The 26860-nt window shown below is 30.4% G+C and overlaps 1 protein-coding gene across 3 annotated transcripts in view; it reads right to left on the bottom strand.

Moving 5' to 3' along the window:
- Window positions 1–304: 304 nt before the first annotated feature.
- NBEAL1 (neurobeachin like 1) overlaps window positions 305–26860 on the bottom strand; it is a 145976-nt gene continuing 119420 nt past the window's right edge. For all 3 annotated transcript variants that reach the window (XM_081051454.1, XM_081051453.1, XM_081051455.1), the window contains 12 exons: window positions 25824–25941; window positions 24654–24751; window positions 21907–22023; window positions 19677–19766; window positions 18384–18493; window positions 17101–17273; window positions 16057–16151; window positions 12221–12337; window positions 11662–11823; window positions 10848–10996; window positions 6213–6348; window positions 305–3434 (listed from right to left, as the gene is read on the bottom strand). In XM_081051454.1, the coding sequence (XP_080907580.1) occupies window positions 3333–3434; window positions 6213–6348; window positions 10848–10996; window positions 11662–11823; window positions 12221–12337; window positions 16057–16151; window positions 17101–17273; window positions 18384–18493; window positions 19677–19766; window positions 21907–22023; window positions 24654–24751; window positions 25824–25941 (1467 nt within the window). In that variant the 3' untranslated portion in view covers window positions 305–3332. The remainder of the gene's footprint in view (window positions 3435–6212; window positions 6349–10847; window positions 10997–11661; window positions 11824–12220; window positions 12338–16056; window positions 16152–17100; window positions 17274–18383; window positions 18494–19676; window positions 19767–21906; window positions 22024–24653; window positions 24752–25823; window positions 25942–26860) is intronic.

Here is a 26860-nt window from a genome sequence, read left to right as displayed (position 1 = left end):
TATATAGAGAAATGAATTAGGTAAAAAGAATATTGAAAATGGGTATTTGTTGAGAGTGATAAAAATATTTAAGAGTGGTCACTTACTGGGAAAGAACAGTTTCAGTTGATTAGAGAAACTAATTAGGACAAGCTATGTGTCTGGCTGATGAAGAAAAATAACAGGTTAGATTTAGAAAAGAAAAAGAACATACTTCATTTCTTATATCAGTCAAAAACTATATCCTAAAAATAGGTTAAAGAACTTATTTATGGAAGACAAGTTTAGTGATGTATTTGAAGAGACCAACCTACACACACACAGCCCCCATGAGACTACATATTATATTTTTATTTAATATAGTCCATGCACTTGCATCTTTCCATTGGAAAGGTGATAAAGACAATGCTACTCATTTTATAAATATAAACATATAAAAGGAGCTAACTTCTTCAAATTCAATTTAAAAATTTCCATTAGTGATTTCTTTAGTAGTAACAATACAAAATACACTTAAATGTAAAGGCCATGAGTCTATCATTAAAGAAAAATATGGTATTCAAGTTCACAAATTTATCTACCTATTCCTATGCAAGAAAAATTAAAATCTTAAATTAAGATTCAAATTTCATATCTAAATTCTAATTTACTATGAGGGCACACTTATTCCTTCAGAAGCATGAAACTGATTTTCAATACCAGTTCTTTAAGGATAATTTTTACATGCCTTACATTGGAAAAAAAAAAGCCTCACTGATATTCCTTGCTAATGATGAATGAATACTTGGTATTTTCTCTCCTACAAAAGGCTATAACCTAAAAATAGCACTGTGACCTAAAGAAAACTGATAGAAACTTATTCATAGCTGACATGAACTTCACAAGCTTAAAAGATTTTAAACCAACTGGGCAAACTTCATTTTCATATACTTTTCTAATTTTCATGTCATGATCTATTTTATCTTCTCCAATTTTACCTAAGTAATGACAGAATACTGATTGGGGAGAGTTGAAAAAAGTCTTATAAAGCTTCTTTATTCTCTAAGTGAGTGCAACTATTATGTTTGCATACTTAACCTCACTCTCTAAAAAGTAAAATCATCATCTTCATATAAACCTCTCATCACCAGGATGCTGAGATTATTACTTCCATCATCACCAGTGTTAAGAAACAAAAACAGATGAAAAGTTCTACAAAGACAACAGACTTTATAATAGCCAAATTGAGATATTATATTGATTAACTGAAATGTCCACCTGTCATTCCATTCCAATGATACTATTAATATTATCTCCCATCATACAATATAGAAATAATTTCTATGGATATCATCTAAAAACACCAGAATCCCTCCAAGTATATCTTTCCACTGATTTTATCTAGTGATTTTTAATTTAGTGGGCTAAACTGTTTAAAGGAGAATATTATTTGACCAATAGTTCTACTATTAGATTGGTGCAAAAGTAATTGAGGTTTTTGCAATTATTTTTAACTTTTTAAACTGCAATTACTTTTGCTCCAACCTATATTTGCTGCTTATTAAATAAACTTTTAAGTTCCATTCCTCTAGACTGTTGCTAGTATTCTCAAAAATTTTCCTCAAAATGCTACATTTTTGGTTTTTACTTTTTGGACAAAGTAATATAAAATGTAATTCTACTGCTCTGAACATCTACTGTTAGTCTAGGCAGGATATCTACTGTGAACAAATCTCCCCGCTACTTGTGATAAATAGTAATTGGGATGAAAATTCTTCTAGTATAACCTTTTATTAGTCCTGACTCAAATAGAACAAATCTATTCAAAAAGCTTCCCTAAACAGAATCCTTTGTTATAAACTTTTTACTCACTCAGAGGGTTATAAAGAAAAGGGTACTAGATATTGTAGGCAACAAGGAGAGAAGAATTGCAAAGTAAAAATTTCTCAAAGATTCAATTGAGATGACAACTGGACGTAAGGAAATCTATGGTTTGTGGAATGAAAAAGAATATTATTATTTTAAGAAGCTATTAGAGTGAAAAGTCTTACTTTTTTCTGATCACAGACCCCTTTAAGAAAGCCAAGGGACAATTCATTATTGAAAAAAATGCAGTTAACACACAAAATTTTTACACAGTTTCAGGAGATTCATAAATTCCCACAAGCCCATAGAATCTCAGATTAAGGACACTCATAGTTGTAAAAGCTCTTTGACCTAACACAAAAGATGACCTTATAAAAAGCACTAGGTTTAACTATCTGAATTCCAAAAATAAATCTTTCAGCCTTTTACTATAAAATCTTGAATAGTAAACCATAATGTAACAATTAGCTATGTATAACAAAATCAATTGCAATCCTAACAGTTATACATAACATGAAATAGAAATGTGTTATTTTTTAAAATTACTACTGTATCTAAATGACTAGTTTGAGTTATACATATCTTTTCAATTCATTATTCACATGAAAGTCCTACATAAAAATGTAATATATTTGGATATCATTGCTAACTCTTCTAATTACCAGGGGAAAACACAGTATTTGCTTAGTAAAGAAAAAAGTCAAGAAATTTTGAATTTTGCAGATATAAATTGTGCTGCAAATGCTACTTAAAGGACTCAACTGTCAAAATCATAATTAGCATTTTTCCTTAGTTTTACTACTAATAAAATACATCTGCAAAACGTATCTCTAGTTTCTTTTATTCCTACTCAACCTTTATTATTTAAGAATAATAATACATTTCAATATATTCTCATTAGTAATGTGCTAAGTAATAGTGGAATGAACCAATGTGCCAGTTTTAACAGTCTTATTTTCAACTTATGAAAACCTGGAATTTATACTGAGTTTTGAAAATCCAAGTATGCAACAGATACCTCTGAAATATTTCCTCCAATCAGGAGTTCCACAAATAAATTGATGTATTTTTAAATATGGTGGTCAGTATACAGGAAAATGATTAACAAAACAATGTTTTATTAGAAATACCTTAAATATTGCTCTTTAGAGTAATAAGCATATTGAATCTAACTTCTTCATTTTTAGAAGTTTGTTTCTAAAAGTGGATCTAATGATCATTAGGAACAGACCACTAAATCTAATTAAATGTATTTTCTCAAATCCATCTTAGTGTAGACCAAGAATTAGTTAATAAGATTGGATTCAATAATGTTAATCAGAAATTTTTACAGTGAATAATAATACAACCTATATCCTTCTACACATACCCTACCAAATTTTGGTAATCACAAACTGATTTTCAGGGATAAAAGCCCTGAAACATTTCAGACAGTTGAGAGATGTAGTTAAAGTGACAAAGCAATAAATCGAGTTACAGTTACCCATGACAAAAGATGAAAATAACAATCACTTGGAATCTTGAGTATTATATTCAGTTTCTCCAGATGAAATCTGGTTGAGTCGTTTGCTAGACCCCCATAATTTTCGAGAAAGCTGACCTGAACGCATCTGTTTAAAATAATACAGAGAAATGAAGAATAACTGTTATTAAGAAAGGAAAAAAAGATAAATGAAATTCATAAAGACATTAATTTTGTGAATGCAAAAAATAGTTTTGTTAGCGGGGTCATTAACATTTTAATGATTCTTGATTAATAATAATTAAAGAAAGGCTTTTCTCTGCATTGTCTTTCAGTTGAGAATGGTATAATGCCAATATATAACTTTTTAAATTAAATGTCCCAGATATTTCAAAATTACCAGACTCTTACTTTATATACTAACAAAAACATATTTCACTTCATTAAAATCTTTTCAAATTATATTTAATCTAGCTAAGAGGACACATAGGTTTGCAGATTTTCTCCTCTTGTATGCAGTACTATTAATGCCAATCACAGGGATAAGAAGTAAAATAATGTTTTGATGAAAATAAATTAATTTTTTAATATTTGATACAAAAATTTCAGAAAATAATATTTAACAATAAAAAGATAAAAAGTAATTTAGAAAACAAGAATAGCTCTTTGAAGGTAAGAATCACATTTTGTCTATCATTAAATTTGTACCACTTAGCACATTTCTCAACATATAACAATTAAATATTAATTCAATCAGTGAGTAATGCCCCTCTGAAAATGCTTTTACTTCTAGGTGACAAAAAAAAAAAAAAACTCCATGTGGAAAACAGTTCTCAATCTAACTATATGATTTGTTGGAATTACTTTCCCAAGTACAATCTACTTTTATGCATGATGATTTGTCTGGCACTCTTTTTTAATGATTACTTTTCTAGGGTACATTTATTGGAATGATAAAAGACAAGCCTCATAAAAAGACACCATGGCATGCTAATTTTGCATTTTAATTTCCAGCTGTATTTTGAGAAACTTATTTCATTAATATTACCACTTTACCAACTGATTTATAAATATGAATTACATACTGACAGTGTAATACATAAAACTGATACATGTTTTAAAAATACACATTAATCAAGATTTTGATCTTTTAGATACAGATCTTGAAATAGAAACCTCTTCTAACTATTGATCTATTTAATTTCTACACTATCACATAGAATTCCATTTTAATTATTCAAGATTCTAAGTATTCAATTAAATTATTTGCTAAAGTAGGTCCATGATTCAGCTGACACATCCAAAGATGTAAAACATATTTAAAAAAACACTTTTGTTTGAAATCTACACACAATTCAGATTCTATGTGTTGTAGACTACACAAATCTTTCAAAGAGAATGAAAAATTTATTTGGTAAAAATAACACAACATTGATTGAGGCCTATGAAATGAAGCTGCCTACATGTTTTTTTCCAATCAATTCTTAAAAGAAAATCTGTGCACATACGGTTATTTCATTTTTTAAAATTTAGTAAAATCAGAAACTGATAAATTACTCAAGGTGAGGGGAGGGCAGGCAAATTTAAAAGGCATTTGAGTAAACCACAGAAAGTGAAGCATACTTGAAGAGTAAAGTCTGAGTTGAGTTCTTCAGTAATCTCATTAGAAGAGGACAGGAGGACACCATTTATTTGGGAAATTTTCTATTACTGTTGAATAGAAAAACGCTTAAAATATTTTAAATATAAGTGAAATAACAAGATAAAGACTTGCTGTCCTAAAGGAACTGTTACATGTCAGACTTAATATTGTTGCAATCACTTTAATAAGACCTTTTGCTTAAATAATATCCTGAAAAAAGGATGACTAATGAAATCTTAAAATATTTATAAAACAAAAAGGTTCCTGTGATCTGTGATAGATTTATTCTAATCATTGACAGTGTGTTATTCAGTAATGTTTTCTCTTGAAACAACCCCTACAAATGTCATATTTTAGATTTCTCAGAAAAGACCAATGGTACCAATAAAAATTTATCATGCTTCATTTCATGCTATTTAACAATAAATTTTCTAGAAGAATCACTAAATTACTTCACTATGTTTTCTTAAGAACAGTGTTAGACTTATGGAATGTGCATATTCAGTACCTGATAAACTATTGGCATATAAATTTACGGTGACAATAGGAAATTTATTGAGAATTAGCACATTACATGGGGATATTTGTAGTTCCAAGTAAAAAATGATGCTTTTAAAAAAGGACAACTGACATACAGTCATGCTGGTATTTGTTGAAATTAAACTAAGTAGTTTTATATAGATTAGTTTTGCACGTTCTTAAACTTCATATAAATGGAATCATTCAGTATGTGCTCTTTTATGTCTGCCTTCTTTCACTTGGCATAATAATTTTTAAATTTATGTTTTTACATGTTTCAATAGTTTGCTCTTTTTATTGCTGGGAAACATTCCATTGTACAATTATGCCAAATTTATTTCCCTGTGGATAGACATTTCAATTATTTCCAATTTGAGACTATTATAAATAAAGCTAATATGAAGAGAATAAAGTAAGTAGTTTTATTGTTTGAGTCTATATTTCATTTCCTATAAAGGCTTTTTTGTACTAAAATTTCAAGAATAGGTCCTGAATCTAGACTTAGAAAAATAGAGAATAAAAGAGCTTTCTTATTCATATAGAGTGAAACATGGAAACTGCCAAATATGTGACTTCAATTACGTCATAATATAAACATCACTCCTGAATACTAACTTTAATCCCTTTTCATTTACTGACCTTTGAAAATTAAATCTGTTTTCTAATTTGCTTATCCATAATAGATAATTCTGATTCCGCTGGAATGAAGGAGACCCAAAGGAACCCCACACAGTACAAGAAATGAAATTTTTAACTGGGTTTTACCTCAGCTGGCTTGCCAACACCCACTACAATCAATTTGCCATCTTCTAATCCTACAAGAATATGGCTGTATTCTTTGGTTACACACACACAGTGGATAGGCAATCGCATAACTAATGGGCTGATGCTGAGATTCAAACTAGAAGAGAAATAAAGAACACACATATAATTACATGTCTATATAATAGAGTCATAGAATTTTATACCTGGAAGTTAATGTAAAGATAACCTAGTTTTGCGTTCTAATTTTACAGATGTTGGATTCATGTTCGGAAAATCTGAGTGCCTCACACACGAGGCCCATTTACAGCATTTAAAACACTTAATAGATTTTTTTCTCTATTTTCAAGATGTTTTTCTTCTAGCCGTATATATGAGGTCTCACTAAATGATTTTTATCTTAATTAATACGTGAAAGTTGGACAAAAAGGGCAAAAGCTCAAAAAGAGTGTGTAGAGGAATAACGTCAACAAAATTGGTGTATTTGCTTTGTCTTAAAAAGATGTAGTAATTTGGGAGTGACGTCAGAAGCATGGTGGCATGAGCAGTCCCCTTGATCTCTCCCCTTGAAATTACAACAACAACTACATTAAAAAATTCAACAAATAATTCCCTGCGCTACAGACAACCACTATTGAGAAATATGCACATCGAAACATCTATAGAGATCCCAGGAGCTGGAGCATAGCAAGAAAAAATAAAACACTCCAGAGCTATCCACTGGAAACCAAAAAATACCTCTTTGTAGCAACCTGCTTCTGCGTTCACACTGCCATAAATGCCTAGGCAGGGAAAGAATCCATCAAATGCCATGAACAACCAAGGTAACTCAGAAGGAAAAAAAAAGAGAATATGAAAAAAATCTCCAGACAATAAACTTATGGACATGAAAATATGTTCCTTAAATGACAGAGAATTCAAGATTGCAGTTCTGAAAAAAAATCCAATGAAATTCAAGACAATAGATAGGCAGTTTAATAAACTCAGAAATAAAATCAATGAACAAAATGAATATTTTACCTGAGATTAAAACTTTAAAAAATAACCAAATAGAAATTCTGGAGCTGAAAAACTCAATACAAGAGATGAAGAATGAAATAGTGAGCTTAGGAAGTAGAGCCCACCAGATAGGAGGAAAGAATTAGTGACATCAAAGATAGAAATCTGGAAATAATACAGGTAGAAGAGAGAGATTTGAAAGTTAAATGAAATGAAAGAGCTCTACAAAAACTATGTGACTCCATCAGAAACAGCAATATAAGACTAATGGGTATACCACAAAGAAAAGAGAGGGAAGGGAACAGAGCCTATTCAAACAAACAATCAATGAGAACTTCCCAAACAATGGAAAGAACTACATCCTCAAATTCAAGAAGCAAACAGAACACCCAATTATCTTAATCTAAAAAGGCTTTCTCCAAGGAACATTGTATTAAAACTATCAAAAATTATTGACAACAACAAAAAATTCTCAAGGCAGCCAGGGAATAGATGCTGGTAACCTATAAAAGAAAGCCCATCAGATTATCATCAGATTTTTTAGCAAAAACTACAAACCAGGAGGGAGTGGAATCAAATATTCAAATTTTTGAAAGAGAGAAATTACCAGCTAAGAATAAAATATCCAGCATAGTTTTCCATTACATAGAAGGAGTAATAAAGACCTTTCCAGACATACAAGGATGATGGAATTTTCTACCACAAGGCCTGCATTACAGTAAATACTGACGGGGATTATTCTACCCGAAACTAAAATGCAAAAGGATACAAAACTATGAGTAAGACGACTAACAGAAAGAAGCAGGACACTGCAACTCTTATTCATAACAGGGCACTACACACTTAACATAACATAAAGATTAAGGGAGGTAAAAAAACATAAAAAAAAAGAAAAAGGGAAGAAGACAATAGATACTGTAATTTGTAAATGAACTCACAGCTTAAATAGGAATAGTTTGTGACAACAAAAAACATAAAAGGAGAGGGGGCAAAGGTATGAATTTGCAAAGGGAAATGGAGATGAGATGCATGCAGAAGAAAAAGGACTATTGTATACATGAAACTTTCTTCTACATAAACTTAATGGTAATCACACACACAAAAATCCACAACTGAGACACATAATATAAAAAAAAAAAAAAGAAGAAAAAAGTCGTATTATACCACCAAACTAAAATAACAGACAGAAACACAAGGGCAAAGAAACAATGGAGACACCAAGCTACCAGAAAACAAAAGATAAAATGGCTACAGGAAATCCTCATGTATCAATAATCACCCTAAGTGTAAATGGATTGAACTCACCCAATAAAAGGCACAGAGTAGCAGACTAGATCAAAAAACAAAATCCAACAATATGCTGCCTTCAAAAGACACATCTCAACTGCAAGGACAAAGACAGACTCAGTGAAAGGATGGAGAAAACAATACTGCACACAACTGGCATACAGAGAAAAGTGGCTGTATTCATACATCAGACAAAACAGACCTCAAAGACAAGGGAAGCAAAAGCAAAAATAAATGAATGGGACGATATCAAACTGAAAAGCTTCAGCAAAGCAAAAGAAATCATCAACAAAACAAAGAGGCAACCAACTGAATGGGAGAAGATATTTGCAAACAGCACATTTTATAAGGGGCTAATATCCAACTATATAAAGAACTCATACAACTCAACAAAAAAACAATCCAATTAAAAAATAGAGAACCACAATAGACACTTCTCCCAAGAGGACATACAAATGGCCAACAGATATATGAAAAGATGCTCAGATTCATTAGCTATTAGGGAAATGCAAATCAAAACCACAATAAGATACTACCTCACACCTGTTAAAATGGCTATTATCAACAAGACAAGTGATAAGTGTTGGAGAGGTTGTGGAGGAAAAGGAACCCTCATATACTGCTGGTAGGAATGTAAATTGGTACAGCCACTATGGAAAACAGTATGGAGATTCCTCAATAAAAATTAAGAACAGCATTAACATATGACCCAGCATTCCCTCGTTAGGGTATCTACCCCAAAAATCTGAAAACATTTATCCATAAAGATATATGTACCCCTATGTTCATTGCAGCATTATTCATGGTGGCAAAGACATGGAAACAACCAAAGTGCCCTTCGATAGATGACTGGATAAAAAAAATGTGAGATACACACACACACACACACACACACACACACACACACACTGGAATATTACTGGACCATAAGAAAAGATAAAATACCGCCATTTGCGATAACATGGATAGATCTTGAGATTATTATGGTAAGTAAAATAAGTCAGACAGAAAGTCAAGAACCATGATTTCACTCATATGTTGGGATATAAAACTAAAAGCAAGAAACAAACAAGACAAACAAGAAAAAACGGATAGACATGGTAAACAGTTTAGTGGTTACCCAGAGGGCAAGAAAGCGAGGAAGGGAGGTAGAAGAGGGTAAAGGGGGTCAAATATATGGTGACAGAAGGAGATTTGACTTTGAACATGTAATGCAATATATAGATGATGTATTATAGAATTGCACACTTGAAACATACATAGTTTTATTAACCAATGTCACTCCAATAAATTTAATATAAATAAAAAATAAAATACTATGTTTAATCAAAAAATATGTAACAAAAAACATATAAATGTAAAATATATAAAATAACATATATTGAAAAATATAATATGATATAAATTATAATACCCCATTATGAAAAATGCCCACAGCTTTTATAGTTAGAGAACAAAGAGTCTTATGATGATATGTTCTACACTAACCTGATAATATATCCCATCGATTTATCTAATTTAGGATTTTCTTTACAATATCCTGAAATTAGCATTGCAAAACAAAATGTTGGAACGATATGATTAGGATGGGGGCTCAATACTCTACCACAGGAGAAAGATAAAAATGAGAAGGAAAATACAAAAATAAGAAAGGAATTTTGGTACAAAAGTGATTCTGATTGAATGTAGTTGAGACAGAACACCTTGGCCCAGAAAATGATTTATAAGCAAGGATTTGGGGAGTGTTCAAGATAGTTTGAGGAGTATAAATAAGCCACAATCAGTCTTTTACAAAGGGAAAAAAAGACTGTATTTTTCTTTTATATAAGACTTTCTTTTATAGGAAAATATATATAGAAAACATAAAACATATCCACTATTCCAACATCCTTCTCTTCCACTGCATTAAATAACAAAAGATCCTCCACAACTTTATACACACACATACTCAGTCACGAAAAGATACATTAGCCTTAAAAATAATTAAGTTCGTTTTACCACAATTAAAAAAAATTTTTTTAAATCCTAACTTTAGTTTGTAAAAATTCAAACCGTAATTGGACAAATCATAAAATCCATAATCCAGGCTGGTTATTTAAAAAGAATTTTTTTAATTGTGGTAAAATATACATAGCATAAAATTTTCTACAACTTAAAAAATGTACGTGTATATTTTATTTACTAATTCAGGAATACTTTAGCTTCCCCGTTTTTTTTCCTAGTTGCCAAAAAAGACATGTTCATAATAAATGATAAACCAAAAGATCAGACATCTTAGATTGCTGATTTCCACTCTAGATTGAAAGTACTACCTACCACTTAAGTGCTACTGCAATAATTATTATTAATTACCTTTGGAGATCTCTTATGGACAGGAATCCTTGTAAACTTCCCATGACAATATGTTGTCCAATTATACATATATCTGATACTTGTTCCTTCAGAACTTGAGATCCTAGATACTTTCCATTTACAGAAAACAGATGCAATGCATTCTTATCCTGCAAATATTAGATGAAGAAATTTAATGGTCTCAACTCAAAATGCAGTTTTAATATTGTTAATTAAAACTATGACTATAACACAATGATTTTTTGGGTTTAAAATATTGGAATAAATTATGGTTATATTTAAAGAGAAAGTGCATGGGCAATATTATTAAAGTGATTTCAAATCAGATTGCCAGGTAAATAAATATTGAAGAACTCTCATTCCTCCAAAAGAATTAAAATCTCATCCAGTACCCAAAAAACTCTACATTTTTAAAACAAAACAAATAGATTCTCTTAATTTTTAAAAAGTTTTATCACCTAAAGGAAAATAAACATAAAATTCATGGCTTCTTTACTTGTATTCTGGTTTGTGTGAAAAGAATTTAATTTGGTTATAATTTCCACTTAAATTTATGAAGTCCCACATAATCAGAAATCATTTTTGAAATCATATATTACATAGGCCAATAGAAATCCCTAAAACAAAATATAAACACGAGTGCAAGATTGTGATAGGGTAATGGTAAGGAATGAACAAACTGAATGATGAAAGGAAAACATCCTTTTTAAAATATGGTGTTCTTTCCTTCTTCAAACGTCTCATATATACAATGTGGGAAGGAAAAGACAAGATTGCAGATAGTCTAGCCATACTGTATGAAACTGTTAGATACCTTGGGGGTGGTCTTTTCTTCAATGCTGGAGTAGATGACAATATGCCCTTCCCAAGATATAGCCAAGTTGGGAATGGTCAGGAGCAAAGAACTCTCACAAGGTGGCCGTAAAGTCCTCATGTATTGACCTTTCTGAATAGTATGTATAATCACAGTGCCATCCTACACACAGAAAATATTAGAAAATTAAAAAGACCAAAAAAAATACCAAAATAGGAAAAAAAAAAAAAAGTGGGCCGAATAAAGAAATGTGGGAAACTGAGAAAATAATTATTCCACCAAGGACATATTTACTTAAGGAAAAATTCCAACCTTGAAATTTCAAAGAGTGTTTTACTTCATAAAATGCCCTCTTCCCTTAACTAATAAGACCGGTAACTTTCTAAAATAGAATACAGTCTCTTTTTCCTTTCTATATTATTCTACTTTCGCAATGTCCTACAAAAACATAGTATAAAATATATATACTTTTACCAATTCCCACAGAAAAAGATTTAATTATAAATACTGCTTCTAAATTTATGTAAAAATTTAGCATTTCTTAAAAGTGAAATCTTACCCTTGATCCTGACACTGCCATGTCTAGCTCAGTGCTGATGCCGACACTCAATACCTCATCAGTGTGTCCGTACAGAATCTGAAAGGGTTTAGATGCTAAACCCACAGGAACACCTCCCTAATATTAAAACAAAAAAGCAAAGGTAACTTTCTTGTAGGCTGCTTTCTATGAAAAGAATTATGCTGTATTTAAACTGTTTAACTACAAACTAACATCGCAACTAGTTCTTACCACTGAGTTTATTCACAGTAGTATTCATTCTTGTTTTTCCTTGGATTCTCAGATTATTCTTAATCTTTGGTAGTTCAAAAACTTAATCTGAATAGTTTCAAAGTTGATGATTTTAGATTAATTTAAATAAGTATATTGTTTGCCCTATTCATCTACAGATTTATTCTTACTTCACTTCAAAGAAACTTTTAGTATCATATTTCTGAATACTTTCTCTTTTTCATTTATTGGAGTACCTATTTCAGGGACATCAATTATCTGTATGCTGATTGGTCTGATTTCTATATCATTCTTTTCCTAATTTCTTTAATTCTTTTGTTTTTACATGTGTAACTCACTTTGATTATTACATTAATATTATTTTCCATGCTGGTGATTTTATTTTCAGATCAAATCTGTTTCTTGCTGTTTCTACTTTGGATTTACTTATTATATTTGTAATCTATTGGTTTTAATATCTGTTTGATTCTTCTGCAATCTCCCCTTTTCGTCTTAAAATGCTATTCTATAATTTCACCTTTGAGGTCCTATTTTACTGAATCAGTACTCTTATTATGTTCTTCTAATATCATAATATTATTGCAGGAATCTCTCTCCAGTTGAGTTGTATTCTTCCAGAAGAAAGAAGATTCTTTCTTCATCTGCTTTTAGCATGCTTTGTTTGTACATTACTTTCTATAATATAGAATGTTTGAGTAGTTACCATGGTATTTGTTATGATTATCCTAGATAACTCTGTTCAGATCTTTTACCTGCACCATATTATGTGGATTAATTCACCATATTATGTGATCAATGGGACACATAGATCTTCCTCTAAGAGTGTCTGAGTGCTTAATGCACTCTACCTAATTTTTAAAAATCAGGTCCTTCCTATATTATTTAAGCTATTGAAGTTACAGAGAAAGATGGACCTTTTTCAAATTCATTTTATAAAGGTTGCATATCCCAATACTAAACATGGTAAAGACAGAACAAAAACAGATTTCACTTACGAGGACAGAAATAAAGCGATGAGGGTAGGGGGAATCAAATACATGGTATGAGGGTAGGGGGAATCAAATACATGGTGATGGAAGGAGAACTGACTCTGGGTGGTGAACACACAATGGGATTTATAGATGATGTAATACAGAATTGTACACCTGAAATCTATGTAATTTTACTAATAATTGTCACCCCAATACATTTTTTAAAAAAAGAAATAATTAAAGCACTAGCAAATAAACTCCTATAGTAAAATATAACAATATACTATGAATTACATGAGTTTATTACAAGAATTCAAGTATAGTTCAAACCTAGGCCACTTATCAACATAATACAGTACATTAAGAAAAAGAGAAAAACTATAAATGAAAAAAAGAAGAAAAACTGGGAAACTGTTGGTACTACTGACAAAATTAGAACATGGACTGTGGATTAGGTAACGGTATTATATAAATGTTAAATGTTCTGATTTTGATAATTATACTGTAGTTATGCATAAGAATATATTTGTTCTTAGAAAATACACACTGAAGTGTTTAGCAGTAAAGGAACATGATGTCTCCAACTTTAAAATTGTTCAGAAAAAGAAAATAAGATGCTGGGAGATAGAGATTAGAATAAAATGCTACGATAAATGGCAATAAATATACTATTTTTGTAACTTTTCTGTAAATTGAAATTGTATTAAAACTAAAAAGTTACCAAAAGAAAAAAATAGAAAGAAGGTAACTACTAAAATGTTTAAAAACACAGCTAGTGAAACCCAATAGCAAACAGTACTAAATGGCACAGTGGTGAAGGCACTTTCATCAAAATCAGACATTAGACAAGGGATGCTCACTATAATTTGCTTACATTATTGCATTAGGTAATAATGTAACAGGATAACAAAATGAAATACAGTGGTACCTCGGTTTTCGAACATCTCCATTAACGAACATTTTAGTTTATGTACGCCGTAAATTTTATGGATCTATGTTATCATTAGATAGTAAAATTCATGCCAAATTTGCAGTTTTAGGGGTTGATTTTAAAGGTCTGGAACAGATTAATCAATTTTCTTTCTATGGGGAAACCATACCTCGGTTTCTGAACTCGAACAGTGTTCCAGAATGGATTACATTAGAAAACCTAGGTACCACTGTAATTAGTATATTGGAAAAGAAAAAAAACACTTTTATTTTCAGAAAATCCAAGAAATACTAATAATTATAAGAGCTGGATAAGAGGATTTGGTAAAAATTATTATTTACACAATAACTGCATAGAAATTGAAAGTTTTTTAAAATACTAGCAATAATCACTTAGAAATAAAAACGATTTTTAAAATTCCACCAAAACAGTATAAAAATATAATTACAAATAAATATAACAAAGTATATTTATTTTATATACTATATTATAGTATATAAAATAAACTATATAAAATATGATAATTACAAATAAACATAACAAAGTATATTTATTTTATATACTATATACATTATAGTATATAAAATAAATAAACTATATAAAAGTATATATATTTTTCCATTTAAATATAAATGGAAAAAAGTGATCAAAAAATTTTATCAAAGGACATTAAAAAAAAAGAACTAAAACAAACATGGAAAGACATTTCCCATTTCTGGATAGGAATAATTATAAAAATGTCAATCCATACCAAATTAACATATAAATTGAATATGATTTCATTAAGACTAAAACAGAGGGTTTTTTTTAAGGAGGATATGGTCAAAATATTTTTAAAGTTTATATGGAAGAATAAATACTCATACTAAGAATAGCAGAGAACATACTTTTTAAAAGGAAACACAGTGAGAGGGGATTTGCCTTAGCAGGTAATATTAAACTTCTAAAATAAAAATACTTTGGAGTTGACAGAAATCGGTAAGTCTAGAATCTACAAAAGATCCAATTCAGTGGGTAACATTTATGTTGGTATAAGTGACTTTCCACCCAGAAATAAACAAAATCATATATTTTTATACCTTATATTGTTATTGAATATATATTCTGTATTCTATACATGTTCTATTAGACAGACTATGTGTACATATTATACCAAATATACATTCTATATTATAAAACAGAAAAACTAATTACCAATGTATTAAAGATTGAAATATAAAAAAATAAAACAAGAAAAGTATTACAAGAGAATCTTTAGTTAATATTTTTATAAAATTGAAGTGAGAGAAAGCGTATTTACAAAGTAGAAAATCCACAAGCTATAAATAAAAGCTATTTGCTTGAGCCAACATTATTGAGTACAATAAGGTTGATGAAAATTATAAATCTATATTTTCTAGTACTCCCACCTGAAAAAAAAATAGGAATAATATTATGTTAATAAGACAAAAAAATAATTGTTTTCCTAGAAAAGGTTAACAAGGAGGAGTTTTTGGAAAGTAATACGGGGTAAGACCATGAATCAGACTATAAACCTAGGGAAAAAACGTGGTGATTAGGACAGGACAGAATAGAGATAAAAGAATGCAAAGGAGCTCAAATAATCATTTAATGCCAGAATTCACTACTCTATTAGAAAATCTCAACAGTACACCTGGGGTGAATCTCTGATCTAAGCAAAGAGTATTTAAATGTATAACTACCTGTTGTGTTATTTGCCATACCATACATGTAGTATCTCTGGAACCAGAAATCAAATGTATGCCACAGTAATCAGTAGCTAAACAAGTCACAATATCTGTAAGGAAAAAAATATTTTTTTAAATAAAATATCTTGGGTTTTGCTGAAACAGAAAAGGGCAATTTTAGTTTAAGTTTCAACTCTTACTAAATTAGTTGTTCTAAAGGAGAAATACAGGACTGGCACTGGAAAAGCACTGGGTAAGAGTAACACAAAAGCAGAAGTATTAAAATGGCATAGGAGAACTTTCTTTGAGGCCACCCTTCTTTGAGGGAGAAGAGGTGGGAAAATGCCTGTCAGAATCTTGGCAGCAGATCAGAAAGCTTGAAATGGGCCCCCAGTGAGTTCTGATATGCTTGTCTGTTCTCTCATCCCGCTTCACCTTCTACTCCCACTGGGCACTGCAATCCTATACAATATGTGACCTTAACCAAAATAGTACATATTACACTGTAAATTCACAATATAAAATACATTTTTACTAAACTGTACAATCCTGAGCTAAGTGATATCTTAGGAGTCACTGGTACAGAATTAGCAGCAGACTCCATTTCCCTTTCCTATTGGGTTTACTAGGAAAAGATTTAGTCCATGTTTTATTCTTGTAATGAAGACAGACACTAAAGAGTAGCAGGTTAAAGTACATTCAACAATTTTATCACTTTCATGTTTTACTATTAACAATAGGGCAGCTGATGCCTTAGTCAACTATGACAATTTTTTTTACCATTTTATCTTAAAATTCTTATTTCTATCAATTTTTAAAAAGACTTAGCCTAACATCTTCCAGATACTATAAAGCTGTGCATGGTGCTTAATATACCCAAAATATATTAGGCATTCTTAAGGAAAGCATATAATATTCATAACACTGTTGTATCAAAAAGTACAGTAAGCTTCAAAAGTAAAATTTAATGTATTTTTTATGAGGAGGATGTACTACTTTTATAGCTATAAAAAAATAGAGAAATTTTTGATTTGGGGGTGGAAAAAAGTTAATGCTTACCCATATGTCTGATATTGTGTGAAATAATTTTGCCTTTTGTAAGTGACATCACTTGAATGCTATTATCCCAGTGTCCAGCACTGAAAAGCAACTTCGCATCATGTGATACTATAAATAGTTTAGAAGTGATCTCCAGTCCTGGAGCAAAAGGACCATTCACACTACGCTGAGTTCTGTAAACACAATTAAATATTAGACTTTTCCTTAAAAGATCATTTAGACTTAATTATTTTTAAATGTCTCTAAAAAAATAAGTTTGTTCAATGTTCAATTTGAAATGTTATGTTAATAAATGATAAAGACTTTCAAAAAACACATTAATCTTATTTATTCATAAAAATAAAAATTTATATAACAGTCTTAATGGCTAAGCATAAGTAGTTGAGATAGGTGAAGGTGTGAAGATTTAAATCTTGCTTTTTACAGCCAATTTAGTAAGATTGTTAATTCTGTAAAGAATAGCCTCAAAGTATATACACAAGATAGGATATACTAGGACCAGTAATGTTGGAAATAAACTGAAAGAAGGGATCTACTACATAGGCTGACATATGTGTATATAACAGTACTCAAGAAGATAATTTTGCATTCCCATCAAAGAAAGCATATGGATTTTATCTGCTTCCCATTGAACTATCTCTGCAATTGGCCAATCTAGATTCTGCAGAAAGACACAAAGAAGTGATTATACTTCAGTGTGTGTACAGAAAATGAGGGCCAATTCTAACACTTCACCTCTAGACCTTTATTATTCAATATTAATTTACTGAAGGTATGCTTTGTGCAAAGCACAACAGTACTAAGTCCTACGTAGGATGAAAACAAAAGACATTGCCTCTAATAAACATATAGCTAAAATAACTCAGAGTAAGGGAAACATCATCTGAACTTAAAATGTAACCTTTGGATATTTAAAAAAATAACTAAGGTAAATAATAAATCCTTATTATATAAAACACACTATTATTTTAAATAATATTGTACAATAAAAATACAATTAAGCATAAAAACTATGCATAATAATTTTTGCTTCCATAATGCTCTGATAGTAATTATTTTGTCTGGAAGCCAATATCAAGTCAGGGGAAGGGAAAGAGAGAAGAAAGGAAGAAGGAGGGAAGGGAGAAAGACAGAAACGATGGAATGAGGAAAGGAGAAAATAAAAGAAAATCTGGATGGCTGCAATATTACTTTCAAAATGAAACGATCAACCTATTTATTTGTTTTTCCTGACAATAGGATACTGCCTGTACCTGATTTGCTTTAAATCTTCATTTACTTACTTTGGATTTGTCACAGATTGATCCTTGATGAACGTAAAGTAATTAGAAATGTTTCTGTCATAAGGCAGCCATCCATGGGTTCCAATAACATAATTCATGCTTACTGTTATCTGGGGGGAAAAATATGAAGATAAAAATTAAATGAAAGACTAAAGAAAGAAGCACAGAATAACCAAATACCCACATGATGTCAGCATTTAGGGGAAAATGCAGGATTATGTACTTAAAACATGAAACATATTAAAAAAACATCTAAAACTAATTTAAATGGAAAAGTTCTTTGTTTAGGTTATTGCAAGAAAAGTTGTCCAATGCATCTTTCTTTAGTGAGATTTGTTTTCCTCATTGTTTTTCAGTTTATTAACATCTATTAGTTGGCAGTCAGAAGTACAGTCAAGTCTTACCACATAAATATGACATACATCATTTAGAACACAAATCAAGTAGAACTTATGAATTGTTAAGATTACCCTTCTTAGTGAAAGTCAGTGAATATTTTCATTTAAAAATGAAAAGCATTTCCCCATTAGGTTACCAAACAAAAAGAAAAATCAGATACCGTGAAAAATTCAGGTATTAAATCTGAAAAATCTGAAAAATTCTACCACTCAAAAGGTACTATTATTATTTTTGTATCTTTCTCAATCTTTTTTTCTGAGTAAACACACAATATGCATAATTAGAAAAATAGGTCTAATTTTGGATCTCTACTGTTCACGCTGCTATACTTATTTTATTTTTATAATTTCAAAGTGACAAAACTAGAATAACACAGACCTAGGTTTTGGTCTCTGTGCCGGGTCCCAGATCCCTTACTTGCTAGCTCTGTGACATTGAGCAAGTCAATTCTGAGTTTTAATTTCCCAACTGTAGAAGAGAAACTTTAAAACTGCCTTTCTCACAAGATTGTTAGGTGGATTAAATAACAAAATTCATCATGTAAAGTACTCACAAACATGTCCTACATGTAAACCTTAATCAATTCTGTATTAGCTCTCATTTTCATTATTATTACTGCTTTATGATAAACTTTAATATCTAAAAAGGTGTTATATCCTATTTTTCTTGTATAAAACTTCCTGGTATTTTCACATATTTATTATTCCAGATTAACTCCAGAATTATAGAAATTACTTAAAATAAAAGCAATGTGAATAGAAGACACATTTTTATACTTGGTCAAATTCTATTAAAAAAGTTTTTTTTTAAAGGCTTAAAAATTTATTTATTTTTAGTTTTTAAGTTGTAATGGCTATAGATACAGCAATGTGAAAATGGTGTAAATCAACTTACCAGTAACTCAGGACTGCCTTGAGTCATAAAAGAACGAGACTGATTTTTGGGGACAATGGCCTTTATTAGTGGAATTCCATCACTAATTCCCTATGAAATAAAAGATAGAAGTTCAGTGGCTGATTCTGCTTATCTTTATTAGGTGCAAACTATTGAAAACTTCTATTTCTTTAAACAGGAATGAACCCTGTGATACAGCATTTTACTCTATCAAAACATATTATCATTTAATTTTAAATGTAGGAAAAGAATTATGTATCATGTTTGAATGGCATACTTGGAACTTCGGAAACCTATCACCTCCTTGTGTTCCACTACTCTGCTGTTAAACAGAGATGTAGAGCTCAAGGAGCATTAGCTGTTTAGGATCTTTCCTTTTTGCTGGCCATACTGACATGAACATAAAACAGAAAATACAGACCATAAAATCGTACATTTCTCAAATAAGTCAAATGGGAAATTTGATTATATTTTATAAAAATTTCATTTCGGGTTTAACATTCAAAAAAATAGATCCATTCCATTAACTGAGGCATTCCAAGCCACAACGATAGGACCAGAAAATAAAGATAGTTCCCCAGAAATCATTCGCCATTATCTTATTACAATATAAAAGAGAACAATGATTGGAACTAAGGCTCTTGATGTGACAACAGTTCACAAAATATAGCTAACATTTATTAGGTAAATTATAACCTAAAATTATAACCTAATATTATTAGGTTCATGCTATGTGCCAGGTGATATTCTAAGAACTTTACGTGAACTAAATAATGAATTATAAACAACATAAATTCACAAATGATTAGACATGATGAAAATAATTTTATCAGCATTACATAATAAATATAGTATTACATGTCCATCAGATTATGGGTTAAATAGGGTGTCATGGGTTGCCCTATGTGCAGTAAAGAGTTAACATAGCAGGACTGAGACTGCTTTCCTTGGAAAGGCCTGTCTGCAAGGTTGGCCCTTTGCTGGCATCTGAAAACTTGGCAGGCAAAGAGTTGCTTACACTGATTTAAAACTTGTCCTTAGTAATGAGGGTGGCTCACTATGACTAAACTACTGTGTTTCCCCCAAAATAAGACCTGGCCGGACAATCAGCTATAATGTGTCTTTTGGAGCAAAAATTAATATAAGACCGGGTCTTATAGTAAAATAAGACTGGGAATATAATATAATTAACATAATACAATACAATGCAATGCAATATAATATAATACAATACAATATGTATATAATACGGGGTTTACATTAATTTTTGCTCCAAAAGATGCATTAGAGCTGATTGTCCAGCTCTAGCTAGGTCTTATTTTTGGGGAATCACTGTACATACCTGTACCAAGAATATGGCTTATGCTGAACACCTGCTTTTCTTCTGAGGGTCTGGAATTTTTACATATGCTAGGCAGAGGGTACGGATGTGATCAGCCAATAAAAATCTTGGCTGCTGATATATACATATATATATATACACACACACACACACACACACGTGTAAGTATGTGTGTGTGTGTGTGTGTGTGTATATATATATATATATATACACACAAGTTGATTTTGCCTTTGGACTACAAAGTCCAAATTTGTACTATGTGGTCCTTTAAGGCCAACCTCTGCACGAGAGTTACTGCTTTTTCTATACACACCTCGATACTATTCTTATTAACATCATTTTTTCCTTTTTGCCAAAAGAGTTAACATTATCTGTCCTAACCAAATTCATAGGTATAAATGCATTTTACATCCACATTCTGAATTATTCAAAATAATCCAATATGTATATTTAAATATTTGAATTTAAAAACACTCTTTCAATTACAGCATTAACTATCTTGTTTTACTTGATTACTCCTGATATTAGGAATTAACAATCTGACTTATTGGGCCACATTTTATATATAAACAGACATTATAGTTGAGTTATTTTAGACTCCCTCTAAATATCGGTGTAACTGTGTCACAAAAAACAATTTAAATTAAATTGTTTATTCTTCCTTGCCAGGAAAATGTGCAATAGTAAAGTCAAAAGAAATAGTTCAAACGATCACTCAGTAGCAAACAAAAGCTTTCAATAACATTGTTTTAAATACCCAAGAACAGATAATTCAAAATTATTTACTATTTTGGATTAAATATTATAATCCACCTCCTCCATTAAAAAATAGAATGAACAATGAAGTGCATAGTATTAACTTTTTGATAGTACTATGTTGTATATTACCTCTACAAAAAATGACTTGAGTTCAGGGAGGTGTTGAAATAGGTTTAGGGTTGAAGTCTCTGTTTTGGTCTGCTTCTGCACTGCTTCCTCTGCTGATAATCTAGGAGGGTGTGGTTCCTTCAAAATAATTTTAAGAAAAAATAATTTCATAATTATATTAAAACATCTCTCATTGTATTCCTTCATACACACTGTGCTCTAACTACAATAGACTGCATACTATGCAATGTTGCCAATTCCAGGTCATTGCTTAGACTATTCCCTCAGCAGAATTCCTACCCTCTTCATTTCTAGAGAAACCCTACTACTACTCTAAAGTTTTACTTACTGATATATCCTCCTAAATTTCTAAGTCAGAATTAATTATTTTCTTATCTTATTTTCCTCAGTACATTAATTCATTTAGTTTTATTTAGCACTTATTTCTTTCTATGTTGGATTACATACAGTTGTTTTCGGTCTGTCTTCCCCAACTAGCAATGGGTATCTTAAAATCAGAAAACACATCTTATTAATGGATTTTCAATACCTAGAACAGTATCATAAATATGGTAGGTGTTTAACAAATGTTTGGTAAAATTAAACGCATTCTTCAAAAGTAAAAAGTTATAAGGGTGAATCTTTACTTCCTGAAATAAGATAGAAATGTCAGTTCTATCAGAATCAAATTACAGATATTGCTGCATTTCTTTTCAAATAAATTACTCTTCCTTAACTTTAATGTCAGAGACATAGACTGGTACTACCTTTATAAATAAAAGGAAAATGAAAAATCAAATTAACATTCCAAAGGCACAGTTAAAGTGCAGAACAGAATTTTATCTAAAGGGGATTGATTCTTTATCTCTATCACAAAATATTAGATTACAGGTAATAAATGTGACAGCTATAAGTACTTTAGTATTTAGCCCTCATTCATACATGTGATTATTATTCAGTTATTTTAAATCAAAGGCTGATTTTTATGTAATTTTTTATGGTGATAAAAACCAATCAGCACTACTTTTGTTAAAAAAAAAAGCCATGAAAAATATTATGGTGCAAAAATACTACAGGATCTATTTCAAAGCCCAAATAAGTGTTCTGTTTTATTGTTACTTTTGCTTTATGACTCAGTCAGCAGGACTGTTCTGTGACAACCAATGCTGTAGGCTTCAAATAAACTGTTGTTAAGGAATAGTATTTAATAGTATTAAAACTTAGTCTGATAACTGACTATAAGCCAGAGTTTAGAAACACTATTGCTGTTAACATCTGTGGAGATTTTAATTCAACAAATATTTATTGCACCCATATTACATGCAAGAAAGATACAAAAATGTTTAAGAGAAGGCTGCAGTCTTTAACATTTTATAATATAGGGAGGCAAATAAATATACAATTAACTATGGCAGAAAGTGTCATAACTAGGATATAAGTAATAGTCCATAAGAACATGGAAAGGCTATCTAGTGCAACAAGGGAGCTTACAGCCATGAATTCAGAGGAAATATGAGATGGTAGAAAGGCTTTGGAGTTATATACATCCAAATCCTGCCCCAGTCACATTCTAGTTGTGTAAACTTCAAAAAAGTAGTATTTGATTTCTTTAAGGCGTTATATGCTAGGTATTAATTTCTATGAGGCTTGGCTTTATCATCTGAAAAATGAGGATAAGTGGATATTTACTGTGAGGATTAGGTAAATCACCTAGCACTGTGCTTGCATAAAAAAGTATCAACTTATTAAATGGAATATTATTGTGTATTCTTCATTTCTAAATTCATATACCCACAAAGATCAAGATATCTTTGAAAACTAAGCAATCAGAAAGACGTTAATTTAACTTCAGATATTAGTATGGAGAAAGAAATATAGTAACATATATATAATTTGATTTTGTATGTTATGTATTCTATAATTTGAGTTTTAGGACTAGGTTTGTGCTCTGGATGGTAAATGCCCCTTTTGGGCAGATGTCACCTACTAATATATATATTATATATATTATATATAATATATATTTATATATATATATATATATATATATATATATATATATATATACACACATAGAACAAGTCCTAATATAAAGACAGTTTTAATGGAATAATCTAACTGGTATTCAGAGTTAGGTAATTAAGAGTTCCTTCTCCACTTAAATAAAGAAGGGAGAAATATCTCACCTGATAGGGCTTTGAACCTCACCATTATCTTTCTCAAAAACAACAAAATAAGGTGATTGGCTTTCTAAGTAAATAAAGTTCTCTGTGATTTAAGAGTAATTGACTGTATCGTGTTTCCCCGAAAATAAGACCTAGTCGGACCATCAGGTCTAATGCGTCTTTTGGAGCAAAAATTAATATAAGACCCGGTCTTATTTTAATATAAGACCGGGTCTTATATAATAATATAATGTAATATAATATAGTATAATATTATATAACATAATACCGGGTCTTATACGATATAAGACCCAGTCTTATATAATTAATTTTTGCTTCAAAAGATACATTAGAGTTGATGGTCCGGTTAGATCTTATTTTCGGGGAAATATGGTATATGTGGATTTTTGACTACAATATTTTGCTATTTCAATATAGAACAATCATTTAAATCTATTTTTATAAAGTGATAATATATTTTTTCCAAATTCTAATTCTGAAATAAGGTTTTAAATCATTAAATTCTTTGAAAATACTGGTAGTACTATTCCGCAGCAATTAAATCCTAGACTTCTTATGTAATTAATAATTTTTATGATTTACCTTTAAAAGTTGACAAGGTGTTTGCCCAAAATTATTAATCATCCCTTCTAATGCTTTTCTTTCCTTCTCATCTGTTAAGGCATCCAAGTCTACAGCTCCTAAAACCAGAAGCAGTCAACTCATTATAGTGTGAAAATAAATCAGCAAGCCACACAAATGATTAATAATCAGACATTGATTAGTATAGTTTCATCAAAATATTATTTCATTCTTTAATTCATAAGAATTTACTGTAAAGAGGTAATTTAAATAAACAGTAAAACTTCAGAATTAAATATTTATAAAAATAAATTCCATCCACTATTTAGAACTAAAATATTTTAAACAAATTTAACTGGTAGTCTGTAAACATTTCTCTTGGAAAAATACAAATTATACTCATAGTACACCTAATTGTTTACCTCATGATAGTCAAGCTGAAACAAGTGTAATAACCACACAAAATGCTGCTATAAAATACTGTTTACCTAACAAATGATGGGAAAGGTGATATTATAATTAATTGATTATACCCAGCCATACGTAATATGAATTATTTCATGGCTAGTAATTGGCCACACAACGTCAGTCTGATTTCAAAGTCTATGCTTCTAACCACCATGGTATACTATCTCCCTACAAAACTATTCTGGAATGAAAACATGCTTGTTTGTTTACCAACAATCATGTAGGCTCTGCTCAAATTCATATAATTTCATACTATTCACATTCTTTACAACTATTACCTCTACTGCAGAATTATAAAAGAAAGATTACTTCTTAAGCCTTTCAAAACATTCCTAAAATCTTGACGCTGAGTGAATAAACATTAGAATAACGTCATCTTATTTATCAATTGAAAAATTTGTTATTTGTAATTCTAAAGGTCTTCCTTCAAAGTCTGTTAACAATTTAATATTGAGTATTTAATGTAGGACACATATGGCCAGAGATCAAAAACTTTTATGTCACCAATAATTGGCATTTATAATTAAATCTGCATATCACCTTAACTACTATTTTTTTACAAAAGTAGGTCTTATCTTTCAAATAGAAAGGATCACTAAAACTACTTTTTAAATGTAGTCTTTCTCATGATAAATAGTTATGTACAAAATACCATGCATAAACACATATTATATAATACTTTCTATCAATGTAATGCAAGAGAAAAAGAATATAGGCTTATACCTTCATAACTACAGTAATAGAAAACATTGAGTGCCTCCACTGCAGCTGGTCCCCTCTGTTTATACCCAAAAATCAGATCTATCCATTCATGAAGATGAGCAGAAACATAATCAGACTCCTAGAAGAAGTGTAAATGCAATAATTACTATAGAGATACCTTCCAACTATAATGTAAAGATGGGTCCTTTTAAAAAGAAAAAGGAAATTAAACATTTCTACTCAAAATCTTACCACTATAAATAAAATTATCTCAAAATCATGTTAAAAATTTATTCATTATCTACTACATATACTGACTATATTCTATATCATACAATGCATACATACTTATTGATATTTACTACATACACATCTTCTAAGTAACAGGTGAAGAAAATAACACAAATCTTCTAATAGCCCAAGTATTAACAACAAAAAATTATGATAGCTCTGGAATGCATCTTTGTTGTGAAATTTCCATTGAAATAGTTGTCTAGAAATTCAATTCAAGGAAACAATGAAACCAAAATGGAGTGGATTTAAAGATGCTGCAAATTACTCCTTCAACCCCACTTCACCAAGAGGTGGACGTGGTGGCAGGCAAAGGCTTGCGGGACCTCCTGGAGCGCTCCCTCCAAGGTGTCTTGAAAGACAGTAAGGAAATTGTTACTGGAGATGGGAAAAAGGGGGGGACTCATGTTTTAGTTACCCGAAAGTTAAAAAAGGGTACCCAATGAACTGGTGGATTTGGGGGTGGAGATTTCCAGGTAGAATGTTAAGTGATAATTGGCTTCTTTTAGCTGCCTGTGATAAAGTGTGGGAAAAATAAGATGAGTTAAAAAAAAAAACAAAAAAAAACTGTTCGAGTTTTAAACATAATTTCAAAAACTATAAAGGAGCCAGGTCTTGCTGGGTTCAAAATAAAATTATTTCTCATTTCCAGGATCACTAGAGAGCAAAGTCTCTCAAAGTGACAAATGGCCTAAGTCAATGATCAAATCAGTGTCACCAGTAAAATATGACCTCAGGCAAAAGTTTAGTCTGAGTGTGGCTATCAA

This window comes from Rhinolophus hipposideros (genome assembly GCF_964194185.1).
Source record: "Rhinolophus hipposideros genome assembly, chromosome: 6".
NCBI classification, from domain to species: Eukaryota; Metazoa; Chordata; class Mammalia; order Chiroptera; family Rhinolophidae; genus Rhinolophus; species Rhinolophus hipposideros.
Note: the sequence above shows the minus strand (reverse complement) of the source record. Positions and strands in the feature narration are given on the sequence as shown.